The sequence below is a fragment of the Stegastes partitus genome, unplaced genomic scaffold, assembly GCF_000690725.1.
Source record: "Stegastes partitus isolate 25-593 unplaced genomic scaffold, Stegastes_partitus-1.0.2 Scaffold105, whole genome shotgun sequence".
Taxonomy (NCBI): domain Eukaryota; kingdom Metazoa; phylum Chordata; class Actinopteri; family Pomacentridae; genus Stegastes; species Stegastes partitus.
In genome coordinates, this window is record NW_007577836.1 from 56,079 (window position 1) to 71,271 (window position 15,193).

At 44.4% G+C, this 15,193-nt stretch overlaps 1 protein-coding gene across 1 annotated transcript in view; it reads left to right on the top strand.

The window, feature by feature from the left end:
• Nucleotides 1-85: 85 nt before the first annotated feature.
• The window catches only part of tmtopsa (teleost multiple tissue opsin a), a 72,375-nt gene continuing 57,267 nt past the window's right edge, over nucleotides 86-15,193 (top strand). The window contains exons 1-2 of the mRNA XM_008277659.1: nucleotides 86-458; nucleotides 11,247-11,575. Of these exons, the coding sequence (XP_008275881.1) occupies nucleotides 86-458; nucleotides 11,247-11,575 (702 nt within the window). The remainder of the gene's footprint in view (nucleotides 459-11,246; nucleotides 11,576-15,193) is intronic.

A 15,193-nucleotide genomic window follows, 5' to 3' on the forward strand; every position in this document is an offset into this window, starting at 1 on the left:
AAAAAAAAAAAAAAAAGAGCAGTCATGGCCACATATTAAGCCGCCGTGGCCGCCCGGGGTGCCACCGCAGTGACACCGGACTGAAATGATCGTGTCCAACGTGAGCCTGAGCGGCTGCGCGGAGGTCAACAGCGCTGTGTGCGCCGGAGCCGGGGAAGGGCACCTGGGGGGCGGATCATACCGGACCACCCTCACCCCGACGGGGAACCTGGTGGTGGCCGTGTGCCTGGGCTTCATCGGCACTTTCGGACTTATGAACAACCTGCTGGTGCTGCTGCTCTTCTGCCGCTACAAGATGCTGCGGTCTCCCATCAACCTGCTCCTGATGAACATTTCCATCAGCGACCTGCTGGTGTGCGTACTGGGGACTCCGTTCAGCTTCGCGGCCAGCACGCAGGGAAGGTGGCTCATAGGGGAAGGAGGATGCGTGTGGTACGGCTTCGCCAACTCCCTGTTTGGTGAGTAGAAATGCGGAATCTGCGGACTGATTGTGTTTTTTTTTCTTTCTGTTGCATCTATAGGCGACTGCGTTCATGTATGTGTATGTTTGATCTGAGGTGTTGGAGCGCGTTTTGCGTGTGTGTCTGTGGATGCGATTTGATGATGGTGAGCTTCATCGGTTGGAAAAAATTAGGAAAAGGCTCAGAGTGATTGTGCAGTGTGTATGTGTGTATATGAAACTTTGATAGAAACGACTGAAAATGCAGGTGTGGATGACTGATGAGACCATGGTTGCTGCTTATGCGCCAAATTCGAACACACAAAAATCTATTCTCAGCCATTTGCATGTCTCTGCTTATTGTCTTTCTTTAAAATGAATACTGGGTGTGATCATCCTGCAGCCTCTCATCCCTGAGGTGTTTGTAAAAGTGCAGATCATCCTTTTTATCCCTGCTCATCTGAGGACAACAGTCAGGAACGTGTGTTGTTGGTCATTAACTTATAAGATGCACTGCTGTGGTCCTGATGCTGCAGGTTTCGTCCAGGTGATGACTCCTGCAGAAACAGTGCTGTGCAGAGCCTGTGCTGGTCATTATCTCCGGATTGTTGCTGCATGACAGACTGTTGAATCACTTCCAGCCACTTCGGGGAGGCTGCGTGTGCATGCATTCTGGTGGCACAAGATCTCTGGGGGGTATTCGGGTGTGCCGAGCGAGATGCTTAGTCATTTGTTCGAATGTCATTATGAACTTTGAAAACATGTCACAGGACTGTCAGCTGCAGCCGTATGAAGCAGACCTGCCATTTAAATGGCTGCTTAATGCTTGTTACCATACAGTTGAGTGGCAGAAAGAAGCCTCCTCGCCGTTCGTTTGGCTGCGGGTGCAGGTCTGCGGGGCTGCCGGGACACATTGGGGTCCATGAGCGGTCGGTGGCAGATGCATCAGCAGCGTTTGTTGCAGAGTAAAACCACCCGGGGGGAATGTGTAATGAGAAACGGGACGCTGCTCTACCTTTTCTCTACTCAGGAGTGCTGATATCGATGCAAATGGGGCACAATGCGAGCGAGAATCAGGCTCCGGCTCTCACCTGGAGCCGAGCCAGACTGGGAGGACGGAAGCTTTAAACACAGAATAATATCCGTTTCCTCTGAGAGTTGTGTTAATTAAAACTACGGCGCATGAGTTTGAGTCATTTGGATGGAATCTAAGAAAAGACTCATTCATGCATGAAAGCTGAGGATGTTCTTCTATCATCAGGAGTCCTTGGCCTGATGCCTGATTTTAAAGTTCTTCAATGAGCAGTCTTTCTTGCTCTCAGCCCCGCTAATTGCTTTAAAAGCTTTCCATGCCATCCAAACAACCTTTGAAGACCAGGCAGCCCGAGATGTCTAAAAACACTAATTCCGCCTCTATCTCTGACATTAGCACAATGTTGTAACGCTCTCATCGCCCAGCTCTTTCTTGCAGTCCAATCAAAGCGTGTATTTCAAAGCATGCTTGGCAGTTTGCGACTTGAAACCGAGCTCTTAAACTAATAGTGGCAGAAGAAAAAGAACACACGGGAGAAGAGATGTAGTTGGTATCAAAGTCATTTTGGTCCTCGAAATGCTGTAATTTTGGGTTCAGAAGCCTTTAGAGTTCTTCTTGTTCGTGAATGTGGTTAAGATCAGACGTAGGGAACTTCAATCTATACGCGCCTCGTATAAAATCCACTGTTCTTGGTGGTTGCATTTGAACAGATCATGGTTGTTGAAAGCCCAAATCAACCCATTTAAACCAGCTGAATTCAGAGCCCAGCTGCTTTTTCAACTCTGAAATTTACTGTCACAAATGAACTTGATGGATTAAAATGTGATAAAACATTTAGAGCTTCTCAGAATCAGAGACCTCCACCTCTCTGTGCAGCTGCAGATTGGCCAAACGTTGCTGGACGTCCATCGTCGGCGAAGAAGTTTGTATAACGGCCTCATAAATCTTTCACAAAGTGCTCCCTCTCACTCACCCCAGTGCATCTAATCTCCCCGACGTTTAAAGCCTCACTTTGAGCGGAGCAGCCGCCGGTAACCACCCACAAACTAAGCAGCACTCGAGCCAATACCTGTTGTAACCAAAGACTTCAGGCATTCGCCCTTATCACCAGTCGGATTATGGTTTATTTGGCCACCTGTGTCGCTTAAAAGGCGGCTGTGGAAAAAACCCCAAAAGCCTCTGAGAGAAAACAGATTGGCTGATTTCGTTTTAACGTGTCTTTGTAGCCTTTTCCAGTTTCTTTGTGGTCGTTTTGCATCTCCACACGGTCACTTTGTGCCTCTTTCTGGTCTAGTTTGTAGTTCTTTTGGGGAACTTTTCAAACTCCTTTAGGGTCATTTTGTACCAGCAATCCTTCCTCTTTTTTTTTTTTTTCTTGTTGTACTTTTCTATCTCTTGAAGCATCATTTTGCAGGTGGTACATTTGGGTCCTGTCCACGCAGCAGAGGAAGGAACTAAAGATTTACACGTACTGCACTCAGTGAGTCAAATGAATTCAGCGGGCTTGATCAGCATCTTTCTATACTCGCCTTGCTTTTTGTCACCAGGCCAGCCCCGTTCTCTTTCCTTGATCTGTTGCTCGAATTTTCACACAGTACACTCAACTTAGCTAAATTGAATTTTCCTTTCCTTAAGAGCCTCTTGAATCTGTCAAACTTTTAAATTCAAACCAGACTCTCGAGCGCTACTTTCGCTTCCTCTGGGATAAGTTGGCAATTTCCAAAACAGGATTACTTCATTTGAGGCATATCGCGAAGAGAGAGAGAGAAGAAAAAAAAAGAAGAAAGAAATAAAAAAAAAAAGGCAAGCCTCTGTCATTTCTCAGTATCTGGTTGTACTCTGATTGTACCCGCTGTCTCGCTAACTCGAATGTTATACCGAGATTAAGCGCCATCTGAAGATGTGTAACACTGACATCCAGAAGGGGCCAATTTATTAAAATCTGTCTGACAGAACTTTGGCTTCTACAAACTAAAACATCGCAGAAGACAGTGTGAGAGAGAGAGAGAGACAGGGAGGGAGAGGGAGAGGGGGAGATGGCTCGCAGACATCATTAGAGCCTGTATTGGTTATGGATGAGTAATTCCTCAATGGGCTCATAAAAACAGAGTGAGAGAAAAGAGTGAGGGAGGGTCAGAGAAAAGGAAAAGTGAAATTGATTGTTTAGATGAATAACGCCGGGTGCAGCTCTGACAAAGCGACTGTGTCTGTCTTCACCAAATCTCTATAAAGCTTCTCCCAATGATCGATGTTCCTTCAAATTAGAGGGCATCGCTGTCGATGACAAAAGACGCCGTTAGCTCGCCGTTATTCCCCGCTCCTTCTCCAACATCGATTCTTTTGCTCGCCGCCTCCCGCTCTCAGCCTGTGACGTCTCAGATTGTTGTGAATGACTGAACAGTTGAAGATCCGCCGCTCTGACTTAACGCCAGGAGCGCCGACTGAAGACAATTTGTGGAGATGTGTTGTCGTCGCTGTGCGCGCTCCACCAGTCGAACCCCGCGCTTCGCCGTCGGCCTCCTGGCGCCCATTTAGCCGCTTCACCTCCTCCGGCCCACCTCTTTGCGTTTCCTCCTCTCTCGCTGAACTTTTATTGTCTTCCATTATACATCGGAGGAGCGGGACAGGCTTTGACACCCGGTCTGCGTGTCTCTGCATACTGTCGGCTTCCTCCCGCTCCATGTGGACTTTGCAAACAGTCACTGGATTAACCTTGTGCTGCTGGGCTGCATACAGAAGTCACATTGCCCTCCCGCACATACGCTCTCGTACGCGCAGCGAGAACATGTAGGGAGGAGAGGAAAATGCATATACATGTGCATCACGCCGGAGCAGGCACCACCTGGTCTGAGTGATGTTAATTTGTTATGACGGTATGAAGAAGTCTCAGCGGGGGAGAAAGAAAGCAGAACAATGCCGCTCCGCCGCAAAGGTCAGAGCGAGTGAGCCAGCTAATGAGCCGGGCTAATAAATAGTGAATTAAAGGTCTCGTGAAGCAGAGACAAAAATATGTTTTAGGGATGATAGGTGTCTGCTTTGAGTCGTGCGAATAATCACCGAGGCCTGCAGCAGCACGAAGCGGCCCTCCTTCATGTCAGCCAAATCCCAGGAAAGATTCTTTTCTCTCTTTGTAGACTCACAGTAGTTTTGTGCACCGGTGATGACTGTAAGAGAAAAGAAAAAAGAGAGACTTTTAAAGCAAACACAGCTTTATTAAAGCCTGTATTTTTCATTCAAACCGTCTTTTCCTGGATATACAGTATCAGAGGAGTGATGCCGGACCAGATGCTTTCTAAAAGACAAATAAGACAGAAGCAGCGGTGAAGGGAGCAAAGCAGAGCGAAGATTCTGTTGGGTTTCTCTTTTTCTTCCAGACATTATCAGATCATAAGATGTTTCATTTTGGATTATTAGATTCAGCTGCTGCCTTTGATCCTGCCAGAGGACTAGAGGATGGACGGATGGAGGGTGATGTTTGATTTTTCAGATGCTGTGAAGTTACATCCAAACTTGTGTGGGTGTTTATCACAGTGACGTTACGTGGTGTCAAATAAAGCCTTCCTTGTCACTCATATAAAAGCGCTATGCAACCAGAGACGGCGCTGTGCTCATTAAGAGGGCGGGGATCTGCTGATGCAATCAAGTTTTCACATTAAAATTCATGATTTCTAAACATTTACAACAGTTTTAAAGAGCCCGAGGACAGCGTGTTTCTGCAGCGCGACGACTGCCAGTGTTCAGTTTTGATGCCTCTGCATGTGACTCATGAAGCGGAGCTGCTAATTAGCTTTAGCAAATTTGAAGTGTGATTTATTTTGGCAGTCACTCAAAGCTGGTTAATAGACACTGGAGACGTTTAGAGGCATCTGTTACAAGCTCCCAGCCTGACCTGAGATAAATCACCTGACAGCATCGCTGGAGATGGCACATTGTTGGCCTCTGCTTTGCCTGTTTGTTAATGTATACATCAGGACAACTAGCGGTATATCATCTAGTTTTTGTGCTAATACAATACTAGATAGATGAGGGACGTCACAAGACCTGCTGCTTAGGTATCGAGTTGATGCCAAAGTTCTGGAAATGTGACAGTACTGCAACTGTCATGAGGCCAGCTTCCACTGCAGGAGATTGTTTTAGTGTCAGTTGAAGCTTTGTGACAGTAAGAACCGCCCCAGTAGAACCTCATTCAGGGTTTTCTACTAGAATGCATCTATCCTGGGGTAGGGGCTTCTGAACAGCCCCAAAACACTGATCCTAACCTTGATTGTTTGAACTGTGCGAGGCGAACAAGCGCCATTTTTTGTTTTTGCTTTCTTGACATCCTCGTCAAACGTCACCATTAACCAACATAACAAACCTTTCTCTGTTATATTTGCTTTGTTCTCATTGGTTACGTCCAGGCTTGAAACTAGCAACCAAGACCATAAAGTCATTAGGAAAAAGTTTACTGAGGTAACATGAAGTGGTGTCGTTTTTTCATAGACTTCTATACAGTCAGACACCAGAGGAGTCGCCCCCTGCTGGCTGTTAGAAAGAATGCAGATTTAAAGCACTACCACTTTGACTTTTACTTTTCCAGACCTGACGCTTCTTCCATCTTTTATGTACAGTGTGTGGCTGTACTTATGCTTCACCCACGTACGCTAGCTCGTTTAGGCTAATGTTAGCTAACACTACTGTCATTTTATTACTTGAAAAGCTCCATCCCTGATGGTGAAATACATTCATTTCACTAGTTAATTTTTGCCATGTTACATCGGAATGAGGAATCGCAGAATTTCAGTGGTATTGGTACCATCTCCGACATTTCTTTGGTATTGTTACATCCCTACTCTTGATCAATATCAGTGCCAGTGTTGACCTTATAAATGTGGGTATTAGCTGGATGTGACTGCTCTGCGTTAATTACAATTTCTTTGTAAATATAACTTTGAAAATCAGTGTTTCTCCAGTGATCTCTGGACTAACGCTAGCCCACAATAAAAACAACAAGATTGAGATTTCTAAATGGATTTTAGGTTGCTGGATTGGTCCCTTGCATTAATAATAGGACGGGACTGACGAGGCAATCTGCAAACCAAACAGGATGATAAAACTCCACAGATGCAACCTAAATGAGGACGACTACGGTATAAAATATTTACACCATTTGATTCACACATATCACAAAATTAATGCCTTTTCAAATTTCGTAGGCAACACGAAAAAACTGTAAAATGATCCCCACAATGAAACACATTCCTGGAGGTAAAATCATTGGACCTGGACGTAACATCAGCACATAAGTCCAGGTATGTGGATTACACTGATGCATCTCTGCATTCCATCGTTAATTATCTCAGGCAAACGAAGCAACGAAATTTATCTTTGCCTTCCAAGACGACACATTAATTTTAATACGAGACGCTCCTATCAGCAGGGAGACATCTTTTGTCAGTACCTTTTACAAACTTTGCATATCAAACCCCCGAAGCCCTGAGCTATTTTTTTTAGAAACATCGCCAACTTCAATTAGCAGCAACTCACCAACGGTAAGGTCAGAACGAACAACACTGGGATCTGTGGATCAAAGACACGGGTACATTTTTGTAATTAAATAAGTCTCTTTATCTTCATCTCCGGGGCCAGCGTGGGATTTTAAAATTCAATAGTTTTTACTTCTGTCTAACCAAAGCTTTAAACAAGACAGTAAACATCAGTTATGACAATGAGGCAGTGACACTAGTGGTGCTGAATTAGGTCTATAAACTGCAGCTCTGTGATTTACTTCAACACATATTAAGTGCATTTTAATCACAACTCTTCACTGAATCTGCCTTTTTCATAATAGATACAGCCTGGTGCCAGTACAGGGTCCTACATGGTGGAAGAAGTTAAGATTTGGTTGATGGTTTTGGCGCAGTATTACATGGTTATGGTGCAGTGTGGGTAAAGAAAAAGCAACTTGTCAGCAGCTTATCATGACATTCATCCCTACTGACCAATACAGGAAGTCAGTGGAACTATTCAGATTTATAGAACCTCAACAAACAACATTTCTAGAGATATTTCAACAGGCGAAATGTGTCTTCCAACGACTTACTGACAACTTTCTCATCTGTATACCGTCTCTGAGCAAGGCTGCATTGATTTTATTGATAAAGTACGTTTGATTCTCCTCCTAATCTGTCATGCTATCTTCTCTCTACTCTGCATAAACACAGCCTGCAGTTCAGCCGAGTCGTTGCTGAATTTTTGATTGTTGTTGCTCGAAGTTGAGTCAGTCGTGGCTTTAAACTAAAGAGTGCAGATTTGTTTCACAGAATATGGTGCAAATGGGTTATTTCTGGCAAAATGTTGAATCACACATGTAGAATAACTGCTTTAGGTTATTTTGGATCAATGTTCATATAAAAATTACTCATTTTAATTCGAATCTGTGTCTAATGTGGCTTTTCCTTGTATATATCGATAATCCGACACTAAATGTAAAACCTTTTATGTCGGATAGCAAGGCTGTCGGATTGTCAAGACGGAGGTCGAGATACAAGGAGGGCTTGATGCTAGAAGGCTCATTAGTTGTTAATATTTATTGTTTATAGTTGTCATAATAACTAGTAGGGCTGGTCCCAATAGCACTTCCTGGTCTCTGGATATTCAGGCCCAATTAATGATGAATATCAGAATACTCGGCGCGGTCGGGAAACACTTCCACCCCGGGGGAGCGCTCTGATTGGGTGGAAGTGGCCGGAACGCACAGGCAGTACTTGGCTGCTGATGCTAGTTTAGTTAGCGCTCACATTTAAGTTTTCACCATTGGTGGGGGCAGCAGACACGCTCCACCGTTACCATCCATGTTTACTTCAATAAACACTGAGCACGCTCGCTGCGTGTGACGTCGTCGTGTCCTCTTCTGCGCATGCGGGACACTTTTGGGTCGTATGAAGTTCACACAGCAGATCACATACACGTCGCATTTAACTGGAAATGTGAAGGAACTCACAAAGAAATCCTCATCGAGCATTAAGTCCTGCAGTGTGAACGTAGCCAATCTGTGGGATTGTTCAGTCAGATAATACGCCGTTATCCTGATTGGTGACATAAAATGTCATGTCAGAGTCAGAATCCAAGGCTGTCAGTATGTTAAGGCTGTTTTTATGGGTTCTGTTCGTTTTTCCTAAAAACCTGTTGGACAGCAAGGTTTAGGATTGTTAAGGGTCGGACTATCGAGTCACGACTGTAAACCTTTACCTACCTGGTTATAAATTCGTCTCCCTCACATGCAAACTTTTTCACACCTTAAACTCTGCAGCTCAAAAAAAAACTTTCTCCCTTCAGCAGAAGAATTTGAAAACAGCCTCCCAGTGTTTCTGCACAGCAAAGGTCAAACATCCGCCGGTAGTAACGCTGACAAAAACACATTTGTTGGTGGAAGGGGGACTTTTAAGTGTCGCTACTGCACCACACCGCTGTTTACTGGTGACACCCAGCGACAAACACCAGCGCAAAGATTTCATCTGAAATATTACATCAGCGCGTCCACCTGCTGTGAGAGGACAGCACTCCCAGTGTTTCATCTCCAACCTCACAGAGTGCACACAGAGAATAACAAAAGATGAGACACAGCAGCAAGGAGCAGAGTTAGGCATCTTTTATCAAAAAAAAAAAAAATATGGTAAATATATTTGGGGGTTGCTATGAGTCAGCCCAGATCAAACAGAAGCATAAGTGGGTTGTTGTAAAACTGTGTCGACTCTGTAATATTGCAGTATGAGAGCTAATAAAAGCCCGGAGCTGAGCAGTCTGTGCAGGAAAAGCAACATGAGTTCAATATCTGGGGGCAAACAGACGAGCATACCACGCTGTGCCACAGAGACTCTGCAGTCAGGGGTGAAGAGAGTGTGGTCAATTTATTTGCACAATGCAAGAGCACACAAGCAGACACAAAAACAAAACCATCATCTTCAATGGCAAAGCTGAAATTTGTTTCCACTTTGCTCTGCTGACTCGAGTTTTTCTCATTTTTTTTAAACACTCTTTTCCCCTCCTCACCTTTTACTTTTATTCATTCGCGGTCAAGGCCTGAGCCGCCTCCTTCAGAGGAGCATCAAGTTCACTGCCGCTGAAAATCGATGGGCATTAAAAGACGGCCTCCTGGATTATAACGGCCTCAAAACAAATAGCAAACAGGCACAAAAGGCTGCGGGGTCAGCGTGAGCGCCGAGCTCCAGGCTCCGGCTGCTCGGCCTCTGAAATACCGAGGAAGGGCGACGACGAGAAAAGAAGACTTTGTGTGTGCTTACTGGGCGTTTACGGAAAGATAAGACAGCTTCTGAATATGTCTGTGTTGTGTTTCACTGCATTGCTTCTGTCACTCAGACTCATTTAGTGCCACTGCTCATAAGGTACAGCTGTGTGATCTGCTGCCGGCCCCACAGTGTGACCTGAAATATGAGGTGATTCCTTTTTGTGTTGTTTTACTTCGCTGCACATTCCACTTAGGCGATTATCTTTCTAAGTCATAACGTGGCCTCCCTGTGAACCGATGAGGCTCATTTTACCTGCACGTCCGATTGCAGAGAGCGAAGCGGGGCTTTATGTCACGGCCAGCCAGTGTGCATGTTTTCCTCACTAGAGAAGATAAACATTTGGACAGGCAGTGCTCCTCTGTCTCTAGTTTATGGTCCAATTAAACGTGAAATACCACACTGAGGGTAGAAAAAACCAAAGAGCACACCTGCACATGCTGTCTGCAGCCTTATGCTGGCTCCTGTGTGTTGTATTTATGTCCTTTGCTTAACCGTTGATGCTACGCCACTCTGTGCTGGTGTCTAAACCACACTGAAGCTGTTCAACAAGTTGTTGGAAACTCTTTAAATAATTGGTAACTATTACGATGATCGGTTAACCCTTTCAACAGTATAGCCCGCTACACCAGGCTGGCTTTACGACTCCTGTTCAATCCTGCAGGCTGGTATAGCGGCTCCGGTATACGGCGACTTTCTGTTACGTTCATTTTGATGGGCAGTATGTGAACAAGCGATTCAATCATGAAATTAATTATGCAAATGAAGTAAAATGACATCGTTTGACCCCAAAAATCACCAGAAAATGGGACTTTCGCTACCTCGTTTCTGAAATGTTTACAAGCGGTCAAAACTAATTACAAGACTTGATGTCTCAGTAGATAAGAACTGATGATTAACTGCATGCATCCCTGGTAATTATGAAGTTTACCTTTTCTTTTTCACACCTGTATGTACATGACAAGAGTAAACTTCCAGATATATGTAACCGTCAACTTGTCTACTTTTGATCCATACCAGATATGTAATGATGTGAAGTTCTGTGATTAATCAAAACCATATCTGATCATGAATTTCAAGCACAGTTACTGAGAGTTGAAGGAGTATTTCAACCCAAAGATACTTCGTGTTGAAAGGGTTAATCGGTTTGAGTGAAAAAAACGGACAAAATCCTTTGAAATACGTTTTTTTAAATGTTTAATGTTTAGGTTCTTTTAACACGACTCTGTCGCAGTAAACTGAAAATTATTGGAGTGTGAACAAAGGAAGGCATCATAGAGTTTGAGAAGCATTGATCTACCATTAGATTTACCATAAAAGAGGGTGAATTTACTATTTTTAGCCTTTCATAGAGCTACCAACTAGTCTATTGCTCAAGACAACTAAACAATAGATTAATCAATAATGACAATGCTGGTTATTTGCAGCCTTGTACCACATAGATGCATATAAAGTGTACCTATGCATGTGTGTCCTGTCCACGCTGCAGGCATCGTGTCCCTGATCTCGCTGGCTGTCCTCTCCTACGAGCGCTACAGCACCATGATGGCCCCCACTGAGGCCGACTCCTCCAACTACCGCAAGATCTCCCTGGGCATCGCCCTGTCCTGGGTCTACTCCCTCATCTGGACGGTGCCGCCGCTCTTCGGCTGGAGCCACTACGGCCCCGAGGGCCCCGGGACCACCTGCTCCGTCGACTGGACGGCCAAGACGGCGAACAACATATCGTACATCGTCTGTCTGTTTGTCTTCTGCCTCATCGTGCCGTTCCTGGTGATCGTGTTCTGCTACGGGAAGCTTCTGTGCGCCATCAGACAGGTGAGTCGGTGTTCGGATGGAAGACTTGCTGAAATTTGCAGCGCTTGAACGGGGGAGACGGGTTTCCCTTCTGCATTAGCAAGAAGGTCGTGTTCTTACAGAGTTATTAAGGTTAAAATGTGATAGACTGCGCTTTTAATTTACAAAGTAGCTTTAAAGTTGCTTTAAACACAATTTTTATAGGAATAATCGATCAAATCACTGAAAAAACTCACATTATCACCCAACTCTGCTGCTGAGTTTCTCTCTACAATATTGTAAGGTCTTGACTTTACTGGGCAAAGTCCTTAGATGACTTATGTTCTGACATGACATGACAAAGATTGGATTAAATCGCACACAATTGAGTTATCTTTAAGCCCACTGTTTAGCTTCTAGAGGCTTACTGTTCTGTTTTCCTGTCACTGCTCTCAACAAGGCAGGAAGCTATCAGTAAAAAAAAATCTCTAAAAACCCACTTCACGGAGTCTATAAGAAGTAATTACCCTCTTTGGAAGTTTTCCCCTTTTATTGCTTTTCAACATTGAATCATGGCTGATTTAATTTGGGTTTTCTAACCAAAAACTGCCCAAAAAAGACTCTTTCTTGTCAAAGTGAAAACAGGTTTCTACATCGTGATGTCAATTAATATAAATTGCAAAATAATAATACCCTTTGAGCTTATGCACATGTGGACACTGCTAATTTAGCACATTCTTTTTATTTTGCAAAACTGCTCAAGCTCTGTCCGGTTACACGGGGATCATAAGTGAACAGCCCTTTAGGAGCTGGTGGAGACCAAAACAGAGGGAAAACTACAGTGAATATTCCACTTACATTCGTCAGATGACCACAGACTGCACATGTATACTAATGTGGCTATTACCGTAAATTCCGGACGAGGAGTGCACCTGAATATAAGCCGCACCCACTAACTTTAAAAAGAAAAAAAAAGTTACATATATAAGCCACGGGTGTCCACGTTGTAACATGAGATATTTACACACAAGGATTTTTAAAAAACTTTTAATTAAATACGTTCCGGCAACACACACCTACCAGGAAAAGTCATTGATCGCTATCTTCATCTTCCTCCTGCGCACTAAAACCACTAAAGTCTTCAGTGTCGGATTCAAACAGCCTCAGAATTACTTCGTCACACACCTCCTCCATCTCTCTTTCGCTCTCGATGTCACTTTCGTCAAATTTGTAAAACACCATAAATTTGCCGCATCATTGTTTAAGCCGCTGTGTTTAAATCGTGAGAAAAAAGTAGTGGCTGATAGTCCAGAAATTACGGTATGCTTGGGCGGTATCAGGGTATTTATCGTACACCAGAGTAATGTTCAGTATCATCAAAAACACATACATTCCTCTTTCTGTTAAACTGGTGTGGCGATTATGTCGTGGTGTGCTTTTCCTTTGTACGTGTGGTTTTTATGATTTCCAATATCCAGCTTTACTGTATTATGTCAGAACACACGTGCAGCGAGTTCTCATGTGCGCCCTGAATGGCAGGTAGCCAGACTGGACATGTAAAGAGACAGAGCAGGCCGCTGAAGTCTTAATTTTTGATGGGGGACCAGCACAATGGCAGCATAAAGGTAGGGTCCCAGATTCTGTCATAACTTTCCAAGAACAAGGTGCCCACCAGCTGCACTTCTTCAACCCGAGTCTGGCTAGTGTTGTTAAGTTGGTAAAAAACTGGTGAGATTTCCAACCATTATGTCCGTCTCCAACCCACTGAAACTGTAGTTTAAAAAACAACTTCCCTGTCGCCTGGGCCGGATGGAGTTTTAATTAGTTGGCAACCAATTCAGTCGTCGTCTTCTGTTGACTGTCTCCCGTCATCGCTCCCAGTTGCAGGACCCCTTAACTGTACCTGCCACATTAATAATTCCACGCTCATTTTTATTTCAGACAACCTCGGCGCTCCGGTGTGTTTGTGTGTTTTTGAGACAGTGAGTGACAGAGAAAGGTGACGGCAGAACCAGCCGAGCTTAATGCGAGTACGGTTTCTGCAAGCTGTTCAGAACTTCGTCAGAACAGATGCTTTATCACTTTCTGACCCGGCTCGCCTAAACCCGCGGAATTTTTTTATGAAGCTTTCAACCAAACCGTCCAATCGCGGTCGAGCGTGGCATCACCAGTGTCCACTTTTTTGCCTCGAGACAGCTGCTGACAAAGAGGGCAACACATCAAACCTCCATTCACACCTTGGAGTGTGTCATCCATTAGCTGCTGCCAAATCCAAGTCATTGTCAAAGAGAGCCGCGGGATCTTTAGCTCGCATCATCCAAGCTCTCCTGCTGAATCAACAAAGCCAAACAAGAACCTGTGGACGAATCGCACACGGTACCATCAGGCTACTTTTCGTTTCACCCTCCGCCCCGGTGGAACGTTACGACGGTGTGAATGATGGATTCTGAGTGGCCACATAACACTTAGTGGAAGTTATTAAACTTCATCACACACAGAAATGATTTTTTAACATAATGATGTATAATAATACGCCAGCCTCAAAGGACGGGATCATTATTTCAGTGCCAGCTGATTCAGCAGATGCTGCAAATCTCACAGCGGAACAATAAACCAAAATCTGTCAAAGCTTCTCGATGCGGCTTTAAATTAGATAACCAATATAAAAAAAAATTTAAAAGGAGGGGAGGGGGGGGAACTCCTGCAATTTAAATATCACAAGAGACGGTGCTTTTGTCTTTATTAGGACAGATGCTTCAAACTGTCAACTGAAGAGAGCACAAGTTGTCCTGAGGTATGAAAAAAAAAAGATTTTATAAGAAAGAAACAGTTATGTACATTGGAAAAGATAAACAGCAACAGCATGTGTGTATTATGTAATAACATTATTGATTATTGAATTCCTCGGCTCGGCCTAAAATAAAGATCCGCCGCTGACTCATCTTCAAAGTGAGTCACAGGTCACGGATTCGGTATCGTTTCCACGGCTGAACGTACGCCGGCTTTCTCCCGCTCTCTCTCTTAGCGGTGAGTAACAAAAAAAATCCACTCCCAGTGATTTACCCACCGCTGTTCTCTGGCAGTTAAAGCAACATTTTTCAGTCTGAACAACTTCCTCCTAAAGCTGTGAACCGCCGAACTGAAACCTGCAGCTGCTTCGCGTCAACTTCTTCTGCAGCCGATTTGAAACTGCTGTTTCATGGCGGAGCTAATTATAGTTATGAAGCACAAACGGGGGGGAGGCCGTATGACAACCGAATCACCACCGCTGCTCCCGCCGTGGGTCCATAAAGTCAGCCTCCAGGTCCCGGGCGGTATGTGTTTTGAATGGACGACCACGCACACGCCATTAAGTTTAAATATTCAAATTCAGAGTCACTTCAGCCTTATTTATGAAGCATAAAGCTATAAGAAACACATCAGTGAGCCACAGAACTGCACCGGTTCAAATGTTTCTTCATTATGAGGACTGCGGGCGCTGAAGTTGTAAATCCCAGACGCATAATAATGATCGCTTTCCGCTGTCTCCGGCATGGAAACCCTGTAAGGTAGAGGCCACCGCGCACGGGCAGGAACATGCTTTGTATTGTCAAAAGTGTAATCTAATATGAGCTTGTGGTTAGCTGGATAGAGAGTCTAAATTTTGGAGTTGCATCAGCG